Source organism: Montipora capricornis, chromosome 4 (assembly GCF_036669925.1).
Source record: "Montipora capricornis isolate CH-2021 chromosome 4, ASM3666992v2, whole genome shotgun sequence".
NCBI classification, from domain to species: Eukaryota; Metazoa; Cnidaria; class Anthozoa; order Scleractinia; family Acroporidae; genus Montipora; species Montipora capricornis.
Genome location: NC_090886.1, coordinates 35535164 through 35550163, shown reverse-complemented (window position 1 = coordinate 35550163; position 15000 = coordinate 35535164). Strand labels below are relative to the sequence as shown.

The 15000-nt window shown below is 40.6% G+C and overlaps 2 protein-coding genes across 2 annotated transcripts in view; both read right to left on the bottom strand.

Moving 5' to 3' along the window:
• The window catches only part of LOC138046855 (adhesion G-protein coupled receptor D1-like), a 16363-nt gene extending 10807 nt beyond the window's left edge, over positions 1 to 5556 (bottom strand). Inside the window, exons 1-4 of the mRNA XM_068893433.1 lie at positions 5463 to 5556; positions 4870 to 4970; positions 3428 to 3530; positions 1316 to 1466 (exon numbers count right to left, since the gene is read on the bottom strand). Coding sequence (XP_068749534.1) covers positions 1316 to 1466; positions 3428 to 3530; positions 4870 to 4970; positions 5463 to 5492 — 385 coding nt within the window. The 5' untranslated portion in view covers positions 5493 to 5556. The remainder of the gene's footprint in view (positions 1 to 1315; positions 1467 to 3427; positions 3531 to 4869; positions 4971 to 5462) is intronic.
• A 1392-nt stretch (positions 5557 to 6948) lies between these two features.
• Positions 6949 to 15000, bottom strand: part of LOC138046856 (uncharacterized) — a 25543-nt gene continuing 17491 nt past the window's right edge. The window contains exons 6-11 of the mRNA XM_068893434.1: positions 14831 to 14877; positions 13435 to 13612; positions 11649 to 11750; positions 8734 to 8809; positions 7626 to 7719; positions 6949 to 7038 (exon numbers count right to left, since the gene is read on the bottom strand). Of these exons, the coding sequence (XP_068749535.1) occupies positions 6985 to 7038; positions 7626 to 7719; positions 8734 to 8809; positions 11649 to 11750; positions 13435 to 13612; positions 14831 to 14877 (551 nt within the window). The 3' untranslated portion in view covers positions 6949 to 6984. The remainder of the gene's footprint in view (positions 7039 to 7625; positions 7720 to 8733; positions 8810 to 11648; positions 11751 to 13434; positions 13613 to 14830; positions 14878 to 15000) is intronic.

Below are 15000 nucleotides of genomic sequence, written 5' to 3'. Positions count from 1 at the left end.
CCAGTTAATGAAAATAAATGTTATTAAGGCATTTTCAGGTGTTTTTCAGTGTTGCTGGGAAAGCATTATCTGTTCCTTTTTCCCAGCAAGACACACAAGAAATTTCCCAGCCAGCTAGATAAGTTTTCAGAGTTTCTACAGCCAGCTCGGGTTGAAATGCTAGAAAAAGTCAGTAATTCCCAGCCAAAACCTCCATCAATAATAAATTTCCCAGCCAGCTCATCGGAACACCTGTATTTTTGCCAGCCAGCAAGATTCCGCTGGAGCAGATAAAGTGAGGAACGGATTCGTTGGGTGCCTCTGAAGCGTAAGTTAGGTTATCGCTTTTGCCTGCATGCCTTTCATCACGTCTCTAAAAAATAATCATCCTGGCTCGGATCCTGGCTCGAATCCTGGCTCGGATCCTGGCTCGAATCCTTGCTCGGATCCTGGCTTTATTTTTAGTTTATCTCGAATAATGCGACCTTTGAATTTTGTTCGTGAGTGACGTGATGTTTATTTTTGTCCTTGTTATGCAGATGTTTACAGGGAAATGAAATTACAAAAAAATTCTACCGATCGAAAGAACGTTAAATCTCTATTTTGAGCATTTATTTGAACATAAAAGAAGCAACACTTGGCCGGAAATACCTAGAAAAAAAATTGCAAAGAGGTTCATTATTCAGTTATAAGACATCTTTTATACAGTTGAGTCAATAAAAACATTGTTGTCTTAAATCATTGAATTGTTTCAATGTATTAAATACAACTGCAATCTTTAAAAGTTGTGCAAATATTACTCAATACTTCCACACCTCATTCGCAGCACTTCACTTGGAATTGCAACAACTTAACAAATCGACGTGGTCAAAATGTTGTGGACTGAGGAGACCCAGCCGAGTGAGTCCACAACAAATTTTGACCACTGTGATGACGAATATCGTTGTCGATAAGAATACAGACAACGCTGAACCACTTTCGATTTGTTTTTTGCCACAATATTCAACGCCAAAGAAAATTTTTATCAGTTCAGAGCGTGACCAAAATCATGACACGAAGAAAGAGCAAAGCGTTGTCTATAACTTTCTCGCAATATGATTGGTTTATTTCCTAGAATGGGCGTTTCTGATTGGCTATTACATTGCGTGACAAATTGAAGCGAGCATGACGCGTACAGCGCTGTCTAGACTCTTATCGACAACTGAAAATTAGCCAATCAGATTGCGAGATTACAGGCAATTGTGATAAAATGTAAAATGGAATACAGAGGTACTGTATGATACGTCGCAGGAGCTACGAAATCGATACAGTTTGATTTTAACCATTATGGGCTTACCCCATGACAAGAGATGATACACGAGCATTTTATGGCTAACGTTGTAGACCTTAACAGTGAACAAGTAAAGATGAATTCCATCCACCAGCATCCAGCATAAAGCTGCCATAAAAAAGTACTGCATTAAAGCTGCTGCCGCCACACAGGCGCCCTGTAAAATATAATTGAGAAGCTGGTCATCGGTGCGACTGACTGCAAGGACAGATGCACTAGGATCCGCAACCTCCGTTCCAAGGCATGAGGGACCTGGAGAGTGGAGTATGAGTTGATGCACAAAGAAAAAAATTAGCGCAATCCAAAGCTAGTGCGCATGTGCAGAACAGAGAATTCCTATTCGTGATATAGCGTTTGTGCTCCAATCTGGAGTTTGCTATTATAACCAGGGGCCCGTTTCTCCAACGTCCCGAAATCTTTTTGGACCAGAAACTTCTATCCAATTCTTTTGACAAGATGGCCTTTTGACATGTTTTCAAAATAACGAAAAGCAAAATGGCTATGAAGTTTGGTGACTCTCCGTTCATAACGTTCATAGAGAGTTATGCCACTCGAAAAAGGCCCGAAAAGTTTCGGGACTTTCGACGGGTCCTAGGTCATACCATAACGCCGAGTCTTTGCGACCAGTGTTTGGTTTCTTTGATGATGGTTATGAACAAATCAGTTTTATTAATACATGCAGTGCAGGGCCTACGCTTCATACCCCTGACGAACTATCTGGCCCGTTTTCTGGGGCCTTAGTGTGAGTTTCGGCCCTTGTGCAGGGATGGCGCAGTGGTGATAGCACTCCCTTCCCACCAATGTGGCCTGGGTTCGATTCCCTGACTCGGCGTCACATGTGGGTTGAGTTTGTTGGTTCTCTTCTCTGCACCGAGAGGTTTTCTCCGGGTAATCCGGTTTCCCCTGTCCTCAAAAACCAATATTTGACTTGATTTGTGTTAATTGTTAATTTCAGTTTACAGTGTCCCCAACTAGGGCTCCAGCGCTGGAATGAGTAGACACTTAAATAAAGTTCCTTTCCTTTCCTTTCGTTTTCTCAGTTCAATTTATGGCTCGGTTGCGAAACAGTGGCAAAGCAAGAGCACGCACCAATTAGTCATCCTAAACCATTTTGGAACAGTTGTGACTAAAATTGATACGCCACAGTCATGTGTGATACTTTATATGACAAATACATAACACAACGGTCATTCCATGCACCCCCTTGGCACTCGTTTCGAGAATTAGGCAATTACATGACTTTTGTAGGGAATATAGTTTATTTGTGGCCCGAGTAGCATCATTTGCGCCCGAGCGGAGCCAGGATGCAAATGACGCTACGAGGGACATGAATGAACTATATGCCCGACAAAAGTCATGTGATTAATCATTATTATCAATACACCTTATTCCAAAATAACTGCCATTTTCGTATTCTTTTGTTTCCATGGAAATTGGCCCTTTTGGCCTCGCTTTCAAACGTAAAATTCACTAGAATATTTAACCTTGAACGAGGCCATAAGGGCCAATTTGCATGGAAACAAGAGAATACTAAAATGGCGGTTATTTTGGAATAAGATGTATACACAAGGTCAAATCGCACAAATTCATTTAATAAGGAAAAATGTTGAACAGAGATGTAGCATGAATCTATGGTATGGAAAGTTGTTGCTATAATACGATCAGCTACACAAGAGCAAAAATTACAATTTCGCGCTAAGTTTGGCATTGAAATGGTATCCTCAGGATCTCATTGGCCGAGCGACGTTGTTTGACATCTTTGCATGCGCAGTTAATCAGAATCAGGGGGGCAAACGCATTTCAGCCCGGGCATTTCCAGTTTGGCCCTCAAAATGGCGCGTTTTACAGAGGGCAGTTTGTCATTCGGTCTGGCGTATTGATAATAGTGGTTAGTTATTAATGACCGTCGAGTGTGACATTTTATATACACACAGCAGCTTCACCTCACCAACCTAACGCAATATTATGTAGTTGTCATAAAGTTTCACACCTAACTATAGCGTATCAATTCGATCTAGTAACTACTTAGCGCGCTCGCCTCACATCCTACGTAATTAGACAGTCTGTTTTTCCTTTCGTTCGCCTCGTCTTTCTCTCATTCATTCGGTTTTTACTAACCTTATTGGCCGTGGCATTAATTCCAACAAGAAACGTGATTTGTCCTGTCAATAGAGAGGACATCAAGCTCACACGAATCTGGAATAAAGGCAAACTCCTCTCTCTAGAGAAAAGTAAACAAAAAGAACATGAACTCACACATCAATTATTCGTTAATTATGAAATGGAGGTGGGCGTCCGGGCCACTACTGTAAATGTTCTATTAGAGCCCCTTCTTCCTCATTCCCCCCCCCCCCTCCCCCTCACCCTTATTCACGGCATCGTTTTTACACTTCATTTTCTTTTGTTACCACCGTCGGTGGTATCGCCGTTATGACGGATGACGCAAAAAATAGATGCCTTAGTAGCTTCTTTTGTCCTTATGATTGCCCCTCAACATTTGTATCCAGATCATTTGCATAACGGCACATGTTACATATACATTCATATTTAACTGACCACTCCCCACAGGGGCTTCTTTGGGCAAATGATACATATAATGATGCAACAGAGCAAAAACTGCTTTAAGAATCAAGTGCAGCCGAGAAGTTGAACCAGGGATCAAATTCAATAAAGGGTCAGAACTCATAAGCTCTGGATCTCGAAGCAACCACCCTAACCACTGGGCCACAGTCCCTCCTTCGAAAATACTTTGAGTAGCTTCTAGTCTCAAACAAACTCGACCAATTGTCTCTTTTCCCTATAAAAGGAGAAAAATCTTAATACTACTACTACTACATTTTTAAAGCTTTCTGATCTTGATAATAGGGAGCTTACGAGTCGACGACGTTTGCACGACGGCGCCGTTGGGTCACCTCATGGTACCGCGTCACCGTCCTGTAGAATTTGTACTTTTATAAGATTTTCACACAGGAATTATGGAACGTTCGATTCGGAAAAGAAAACAAACGATGAATGCAAGGCTCAGTTTCGTTTCTACAGGCCTAAGGAGGACATTTATAAACTTGCTGAACAGCTTCAGATGCCTGACGAGATGACCACTTCTTATGCATGTGTCTCAAGTGCTATGCATGAAGATTTGGCTTTAAATTTCGCTAGCGTTTTTATTTTTAGTTGAACTATTCGCCATGGTGCAGCAGAAGGTCGTTACTTGAATAACATGCCCCTAAATGTGATACTTGACGACCTGGCAAAAACACCTGGGGGATCAAGAGAAAATTTGACAACTAACCTCGCTTCTATTTTCAATGTCGTCAACTTTCGCGCGACTCCGGCAAGTGCTCATAGAGGCATGCGTAGCAGACATGTCACGCAACGTAACGGCGCCGTCGTGCAAAGGTCGTCGATTCGTAAGGTCCTTAATAAAATGATACAATCGTGCAAATGGCCCTTTACTATTACGTCTTTGTGACTTATGCCTTTATAGATTGGTTGCATATCACAAACACAACTCCACGCAGAAACTCTTAAGATGATTTTTTTCATATATTTTTGTGACGTACGTTAGGACCAAGTGGCTGATTATAGTGATGACAGATCCCAGGATAGACAATCCCAAGCCTACATACGTGAGGATCTCCAATAGGTTCCTGTCCGTTTGAGACTGTTAAAAATTGTGAAAATGCATTAATAATTCATGAAGAACAGCTGAGGACAACACAATTCAGATCACATAACATTTAATGGTACAGATAAGAATGAACATCTCGTCGTCATCGACCCTATTCGCTAAAGCTGATCGAAACATGTTTTACACTGCTCTAATGGCAGGCAAGTTCCGTAACCCAAACATCTCACACGTGTGTTATTTTGCTCGGTTTGTCTTTTATGGTTTTTTCTAACACATAATACATACATAATAAATATACATTGTATATATTGGAAGTTGCTGTTGGTATTTATAAAACAAAAGTATAAACTTTAGCCTATTTGAACTCTATAAATACAAACTGTGGTCAATTTTAAAATAACTTTTGTAATTCAGACCGTGCTTATCTTGTAGTGCTGGTCTAGCTTCTCTCGTCTCATACACGACATGATGTTTTATGAAATTATTTGATTATATGGAAACGATTACAGATTTATGTGCACTTACCAGGTTAGGATCAACATTTGTGAGGTCCATAAGCACTGCAAAATGTGTTGAATGGTTGCAAACACACGCTGTTTCTGAGCTGAAGGGTGTAAAATTGACGCGGTAACAACCGTCCCCTGACCATCTTAACGAATAGAGAAATATTAGTTAATATCCATTGAACAGTTTGTAAAATGAATCTTCAATTGGTGTCGAAAGTAATTTCGGGATTGTTTTGGTTTTGCAGTGCTGCGCACGGTGATAAGCTCAAAATTCCCGAGCGGCCGTCTGAGCCAACCAAGGAAACTATTCGGAGTTTCCCGGGCGTTTCCCGCGGTGTGCGTCATGATTGGCTCGATTTTATTTATAGGACGCCTCCCTTGGGAGATTCAGCACGTCCACTGCTGTAAAAGCCAATCAAAACAAAGCTATCTCAGCATCAAAGGAAATATGATACTTTTCGCGGGAATAACCTGTTCCTAAAAAACAAATAATAAAATAAAATAAAACTAAAAATAAAAATTCGGAAAAGGGTTAAATCATGGAATTAGTGGAGATAGAGACCCCCTTGATGAGCTCCTGTCCACGCGCGCGAAGGACCAAGGGTAAGAAATATGGTAACTCATCTGTTCGAGAAAATTTGGTTTTGGTCCCTGTACGACCATACGTCCACTCCTCCATGTATGACAATGCGACCAGAATCACGTGACCATATCGCGGGCTCAAGTTTAGAGCTTAACCAGGCGACTATATTCCAGCTAGTTTACGTAAATCATTTTATGATCAATTGACACCTGTCAAAACAAGGCATCGGCTGAGTAGTAACACGTGACCATGTCGAGGGCTCAAGTTTAGAGCTCATCGAGGTCAGCTGTTGACCACTGACCAGGTACTGGGTTTCGATTGGATCGCAGGCTCAAGCCAGGTTAACCTATTGTAAGAATAAATAAGCCGAGAGCTCCGCTTTTAGGCTTGGTTAAATCTATATATTACACAAATATTGTTTTAAGTGTCTATGACAGATTTTTCTGAGATGAAAACAATGAAAAAAATTCCATATCGATTCTCCTGCCATGCGGCCTTTAGAATGAAAAATCAACGTTTTCGCTTCCGGGGAAGAAGGGATACAAAACCGCGTTAGTAAGGACAATGGTGCTAGCACAACTGTGACGTCAATTGACGGCTGTCTGTGCCGTATTGCCCGAAGCGGGAAATACCATAATCATCTTTGTTTGTCCACCCAAATTTTTGAGTAATCATTGTTTTTTTTTTTTCTTGGGACCAAGCCCCAAGAGAAGCTGGAAACAATGCTTATGCAACATTTGGACAGACAAACAAAGAATATTATGGTATTTTCCTCTTCGGGCAATTGACGTCACTGGCATGCTATTCCCAGTCTCCTTACGAGCGCGGTTTTGTATCCCCCGTCCCCCGAAAGTGAAAATTCCGATTTTTAAAAGGCTGGAAATCAGTATGGAATTTTTTGGGTTTTTTTCCGATTGAGTAAATTAAGAAAAATCTGCCATCTACATTTTAAGTTTTCTCACTTGCATTCTGAGAGATCCCAGGACACACACTCTCTATCATTTCCTGCGGGCTAAAGTCAAGTAAACTTCTTGGAACTTGTGCAACTATCCATCCCATTAAAAGCAATTAAGACTCTGCTCTGACGAAAGCTACAAGATTAAACTTAGTTAAATTCTCAAATAGACACAATAGGCGCGTCTTCGATGCTACGGACGAAGAAAAAATAATGTCAAAAAAATTGATCACGCCATCGTATTTCTTCCAATTAGAATATGTCAAATTTACTTTTTTACGACAAAATCAGTTAAACTGCAATCAGAGCTAGGCGAGCGATCAGTATCACAGATCATAAGTTTAGGATGATGATCTTTTTTACGAAAGGTTGAGATCCATTGATTTATTAGCCAATCATACTAAAAGGCCTTTTAACCGGACTGAACAGATTTAGCAAATAAATTGCATGTTGCATCTGTTTAGTAATAGATCCCGCATGACGTCAAAATGTGGCAAGAACAAAAACGTGGCATACGAAGCGGTGTCACAATTTGGCGTCTTCTGTGATTGTTTTTTGATGACGCCAGCTATGCGTCTGTCCTCTAATGGATCATATGTGAGAACGCATAATGCAAAATAAGTGTATTATGTAATCACTGATACCTTCAAGTTCTTAAAGACCAAGGTGACATTTTTTAGCAATCCTGCTTTTGAAGGAGGAAATAGTGAAGCTGACATTATATTGGTGTTAATCGTCCTGTAAAAGAAACAAACAAACAAACAAAAAAAAAACAGAATGAAGTGAAGATAACGAGACAAGACTAAAAGTGACATTAACATCAGACTTCAGTAAACCGATCGAGGGAAGAAACAAATTATAGTCTATTAGGATCCACCTGACACTTCGTTGGAAAGTAATTTCTTTATGATTTTCTTGGCTTTACGTTTTGACAACAAGGAAATTAAATGTGTATTTATAAAGCGTGAAGAAGTTGAACAGGACACAAAACACATAACATGTACGTGACCACCCCCTCCTCCCACCCTACCCAACTTAGGCTTTCAACACTTTATAAGGTGGGGGAGAGGGAACTGCTCTTGAGTTTTAAAATGTGTTATCTCTTTTGGAAGTAATTTTGAAATCATGGATAACCGCGAGTTTCAAATGACCGTTTAAAGGAATTTTGTCCACGTAGTATTTTTCGTATCCTGATGGCGTACAACAAAACAGTCATGCCGATATGTAGGGGAATACTTTGGATTTTCCTTAGTTTGCGTTTAACAAAAAAAAAGCGAATTATTCCCCCACACGTCGACTCTGTTCTTTTGTTCTTTCACCATTCAAAATCACCTTTTTCTTGGCATTCCAGGCGCACCTTAACCACCACAGATACATTCAGGGTTTCGCAGAGTACGAGATTTCGTTATTGTGCCGAGAGCTGGCGAAAAAAAAAAGGTTCAACGTTTGTTTATCCTTGTTGCAGCTCTTCTCCGAAAAAAATTGAATGTTGAATACGAATTGAAAGCTGACCATTCACCACGAAAGCGAAGTTGAACGAAACAGAAGACGAGCCTTGTTCCGTTCAACAAGTTGCCAGTGGCTGAACGACGTGAAATGACCGTTTTCCAGTCTCAAAAGATCATGATGACACAGTCTCTCGGCTTGAACATTTTTTGATCATCAAATGTTTTAAAACATTAAGAAGTGTGCCTTGAGCTTAATATAACCAAGGGGGACTTACAGTGATCAAGTAGAATGGCGAGGGCATACCTGTTTTTATTCGTGTTGTTTGCAGTTGTAAACAGTCTATGTAGTTTTTTATATCTCACTCCCATAACTACCGAGCCTGCATAAGGAAAACGAAAGAATTTAAAAAGTAACTAGTTTGTTCATCAGTATAATTGGAGCTGCAATCAATGGAGTTTCCGTGAGATCAATCATTTCATATGTAAGTGGCCAATCACAGTCAATCATATGGCCCGTTCATAAAGCGATGAAAATTCATCAGCTGTTGAAGTGTCTTCGTAAGAGAAGCACTTGCTATTTCACAAACCCGCGCAGCAGGGATATACAACCAAGATCCGAGTGTCTAGTTTACCACGAAAACGGGGCATTCGCAAATTAATATGTTAAAGTACCCCTGCGACCAAAAAATCAATTTTTATTTTTCTTTGGATTTCGAAACTATGTTAACTAAAACACTAAGGGATCAAAGTTTTAGGCCTTGATTTGAAAAAGACACTTGTTTATTATAACTGGAATTTTCCTATTTTATTGTCTGCCATTACTAACTTTAAGATCTTGAGAGTGCTGGATCGAGGAGAAAATTACGTCAAAGGCTCACTAGTTTAAAAATCAACACGATCTACAATACAATACAATTAATACAATACAATACAATGTTCTTTATTTTGAGAGGGTAATACATGATTAACCCAGTAAAGAGTTTTCTAACACATGGCCCTCAAATGAAGGATTATCCTTCATTGTCAGTTTGCCTTAAATGAAGTATTATCCTCCATTTTGATCACTCTGTCCCAGGACTTGTGGTAGCAAATAAAAAGAAAATAGGTAAAAGCGGCCACTGGACAGGATATGAATCCGGAGCACCGACTTTCAAGGAACTGTTTTTATCCACTTAACCACGAAAGATCAACTGACTAGAAGATGTGCCGATTATTTACCAAAACTAATTAGTATATATATAAAATCACTGCTGAATAATGGTCTAAGTCTAAAGCTTGATTTTAAAAAGGTTAGCTTTCTCTTGATGTTTGGCAACCGCGACATTATTCACTGTGTAAGTTTGCTTCTTAGCCAGTGTTAATACACGTTGGGAAGGAAAATAAAAAGGATACCGTGACATTGACTTCGAATGTCTTGATGCAACCTTTTTCAGCAAGTTGTTGTTTATGCCAAATAAACTTGCGAAACTGTTTACATTTTGCAAGCAACCGATTAAAAAAACTAACAAGATTTATTCGTTTTCAGATTTTTAGGGCTGCTCATGAACTTTCCGCTTGAATTTAACTACTTTCCTTTATCGCGCACGCCTTCTTACCCCAGAGATTTAGCAAATATGTTAATAAACTCGTTTTCTTGGTCCGTATTGTAAGTTCGAGAGCCTGGTTTTTTTTTGGCGAGCTTCGCGCTTCTAGGCTTTTGATTGTGCTGCCATAATTTTCGGCTTAATTGGTGGAAACTAGCGTGATTTTTGCAGATTTTTAAAAAAAACAGCACTTCTAGCATAGTCGGTAGATATTGATAAGCCTGAGACCAACCGCATTCGCGGTTTAGAAACGGAGAGAGAGCCTCCCTAAGAGGCTGGCATTCTGGCACGAGATGACTGAAGTTGCTATATGGTGACCGGAAGTTGGTTTATGGTTTTGGTCCCAGTACCTCTCATTTGCAAGTTTGCAAAATGGCGTCTGCTATACTGCCCGATATTTGCAGCTAGAGACCATACCAGAACCAGCAAACATAGCCAGAGACCGTTGCGTTAAGACAAAGAAAGCAAAGTACCGTGAAGAGAAGATGAGCTTTTGACATCAAAAACGTTTTGCTACGCGATCGTGATTCATTTTCTGGACTTGTTTCGCTCATTTTGCAAAATGAAAAAAAAAAATTAAGGAACTGTGGCATAATTTGGAAAGCGAGCATAATTTGAGTCATTTGGGCAAAAAATGGGCACTGCTAGTAGCATAATATGCTACTCTTACGAACACAATTTATAAAAGCTTACGCGCTAGTGCGGTGCAGGGATGCACGCAGTGGTGAGAACACTCGCCTCCCACCAATGTGGCCCGCGTTCGATTCCGAGACTCGGCGTCATATGTGGGTTGAGTTTGTCAGTTCTCTACTCTGCACCGAGAGGTTTCCTCCGGGTACTCCGGTTTCCCCTCTCTTCAAAAACCAACATCTGACTTGATTTGCTTTCATTGTTAATTCCAGTTTACAATGTTCCCAATTAGTGCTCCAGCGCTAGAAGGACTAGATACTTAAATAAAGTTCCTTTCCTTTGCCATAAATCAACGGAAAAACTCGGTCTGTAACTTACAGTTCGGATCTCGAATTCGGTTGGTAACATATGTGTAAAAGTAATAGTATAAACGCGAGTGCCTACGGCTTGTGCAATTTTGAGAAGTTTCAAAACATCACATGAGCACATAAATCACAAAATGATGCTCAACTTAACACGATTTTTTTGTATTATATACTCCACAATTGAAAATACTCCATCACTGTGCTCCCATAGCAACTTCCGCATTGCACTTTATAACCTAGTGCATTCGTCATTGACCAATCAGAAACACGATATTTTTCTGAGGATATAATAAGGTGGATCAGATGCTCGTGATCTTAAAGCGTTTAACTCTGGTTCAGAGCTGGGGTTTTTTGAGTGCAAAGATTTCCTTATTTGGATGTAACATAGCTCATACATTTTTCCGCGCGTGCAGCTTCGATCTCACTTTTGTCCATATTTGGGCGTAGAATTGGTGTCCTAATATCCCCAGCTTTGTTCCAAGAAAAACAGTTGCAAGTTACACGTTTCAAGGTCATGTGTTTCTAGGTGGATCTGATGGATTAACCACCCGAAGCCATGACATAACTTTCGTAATGTTCCATGTTCGCGTTATAGTTAAATGATGCACCATTTGTCTCTAAAAGCAGCTTAAAGAGCTCACCGTTGGTTTCATTAGTATCGTCAACTGAAATCGTAATCCAATCGCCCCCATTGAACTCAAATCCAAACATCTCCTCTCTGAAAATTCGAGTCACGTTTAAATCTTCAAGAAAAAGTTATGGATACGATAAGCGAGAAAGTTTCTTTAAAAATACATGTCAAATTTTCTGTCAAGCTCTTATCGCCCAGCCCTACCCTTCCTAGACTTTCGAAAAGTCCTTCGTCTAGATACGCGCGGAACGAAGGACTTTTCACACTTGATTGGCGCCAATTTTAGCGACCCAAAAACGGGTCGCTGAGCTAGGCCAATCAGAGTAGCCCTCGTGGACCCCAGGAGATAGAGTTGTCAATCAAAGTTTGCCACACGCAGTGAAGCGTGACTTCCAACATGCTAGATATTCCGAATTACGCGACTATCAGAGGAAAATAATTCAAGAATATCTGTCTTGCATAGAACTGTTTGTGTCTTTTCCAACCAGAGCTGGGAAAAGTCTGACCTTTGAACTAGTCTCGTACGCTTTTGGCCGTTTACTTGGAGAGGATTGCAATGCTATCGTTTTCGTAATTGTCCCACTGATTTCAATCACGAAAGATTTGGCCTCCAGCCGCAATTGTCGTGGCATTAGAGCGTCATATGTAGGAGACAACACATTTAAAATCTTAAGTATAAACTGGTGTTTGGAAGTCCCGAGGCGATTCTCAACGATTATCGACACATTTTTCGTCGAATGGAACAAAAAAATTAAAAATGCACGTGTATTCATCGACGAGAGTCATTGCATCGCTAAATGGTCAGCTTAAGTTTCACTAAGATGTATCTTTTAATCCCGGTCTAGCACGTTTCCTACACCTGAAGCCTACCTGATCTTTCATGAGTGAAATCAATTGACTTTCTTGACGATTCGAAACTTTCCTTTACTTGCTAATCTTTCGAATTAGTGTTTCTATCAGCACAAATCACGGCACAAGTGTTGGTCCAAAAAATAACACTGGAGATCTCCTTTCCAAGCGGCGACTCGAGATTGAAAATAAGCTTTCGTTTTATTTCATCTTTGTTTCTGATACCTTTAGCACAAAGTCAACAAATTTCCACTTTCGATTTCGTAGAAGCAAACATGACTGTTTTCGTCGGATTGCGCCATCAAGTGCAGGACTTGCGAATGACGTCATTCGCTTTTTGGCGCGAGACAAGTCGACCTCTCGCGACTTCGTCACTCGCTCATTTACTTCGCGTACGAAAAATCACGATTCGCTCGCTAAAACATTTTCTCCTGGGATTATCGTGAGGTCGACTTGTGGCAAGTCTATACCCTTCCCGACTTCCATAATCTCTCTACTCTCCCCTTCTCTCTCCTTTCAACTATCCAAACCCTTCTCCTTCACTTCCCCTTTCACTTTCAACCTCTCCGCTGTCTACCCCTCCCCTCTCCCAGTCCATCCCATGCATCTGTCTCTCCTCCCTCTCTCCTTTCCACACTCTGCCCATCCCCTCCCCTCCTTTCTCCCTTTAATCCATCCTTCGCTATCCGTTCCCTCTCTTTATACTTTCTTCCTTGCGCCACACTCTCCGTACCCATTCCTTTTTATACTTCCCCGCAACCGTCATTTCATGGCCATCCATGCACCTCTTGGCTTAGATGGACTTTTCACATACCCTTCTACAATTGCTGTAGAAAAGCATGCGAAGCTATAGTAGCTGCTGTAATGTTCCGATCTGCAGCAGAAGACGTATTACGTGAAATCGTCAAACGTTGCCCATTCAGTTCATTAAAAAAAATGACACTCACCAAATTCACTTGTTTGATTGTCGAATGGCATTGACTCATTTAAGCAGGCAGCAGTGACAAAATTTTCGCAAAGATCTGAAGTCATCATTGCATTTTCTTGTCGTTCTATGTCAGGTTCGTCCTTATCAGAAGATCTGATTAAGGTATCCATCATATTACGCATAAATGAAACCCATTTCTGAAGAAAAATAATGTTACGGCATTCGTGTTCATTGTTTTCTGAACTAATTCCGAGAGCTGTTGTAATAGCTGTATCCTTACGATGAGTACAGTACAGAGGTTTAGCAAAGGGACGACACCAAAAAGGTTTATTGAGTGAAAAAATGAGTATTGTGTGTTTGGCATGCATTTTTGTACAATTACTACATTTGAGGTTTCCATAGTTTCAAAGCCGAGGTGACAATGATGTAAAGTGAAAATGTGAATGGTCGAACAAAGACGCCAATGAGAGATCGTATGTTTCTGTCCACCAACTTGGCGGCGAAGACCTAACGAGAAAACTATCTGGGGCCGGTTGTTTGAAGCATGGTTAGCGCTAACCCGCGTTAAATACCATGGAAACCTATAGGTTCTGATACCTCTTAACCAACGGTTAGCGCTAACCAGGCTTCGAGCAACCGGCCCCTGGACAACAGTCAAAAAGTCTTAAACTTTGTATGATACAAACATGTTAAAATAGTCAAACAACAGTGACGATGGCTGAGATTATATTAAGTCGTGCAGGGAGTGCGGCCCAGTGGTTAGGGTCCTAGTCTTGGGATCAGGAGATCCCGTCTTTAAGACCCGTTCTGACCACTCGTTGAATTTGTTCCTTGTAGTCCCTGGTTCAACTGCACTTGTAAATAACCAAATGGTTGGCCTGCGGCCAGTTGGGATCCTTAACAGTTGCTTTTGTTCTTTTCGGTCATTTCATTTATCATGTTTCAATGGTGCTGAGAAGCCCCTATGGGGGACTGGGTATGTATTGTATTGTCGCGTTTTCGTTGGTGTCGCATTCTACAAGAATCTGCTGTGTAAAGCAACCAAATCTCAACTGAGTTCTTTGGAAAACGTCAACACACTACCGCAAATTTTAGTTTTCTTCCTAAAATCCAGTTCGTGTTTTTATGGTTTTCATCTGACGTCACGGAGGCCACGATGGTGTACAATGTCTTTTGGAAATTTGACCCTATTGTTTTGCAAAATTTGTTGGGCCATTTTCTATTGTTTTGTTTACCAACATGGCCGTGTCATCACGTGGATTTAGACCTAGAATAACTGGGTTTGTTTGTAAAAGATGAACGATCAATGAAATGATCACGAATAAGTTTGTTAAACGTGAACTTGGCATCGCAGAATGATTCAGAAATGCTTACCACCGAAGTGAATCTATTTAATTAACACCTATAGCTATTACCTTTCTCGTGATTGTATTTCCTTCGAGCATGTTGCAAAACCCTAACCCTAATAAAAAAAAAAAAACGTTTCGCTAGTTCAATACAAAGGCTACCCTACTTTGCAGTTGTTCATACCCGCCAGAGGTCATGTTAAGATTTCAGCTGGGGATTCGTATGGTCCGCCGTGCAT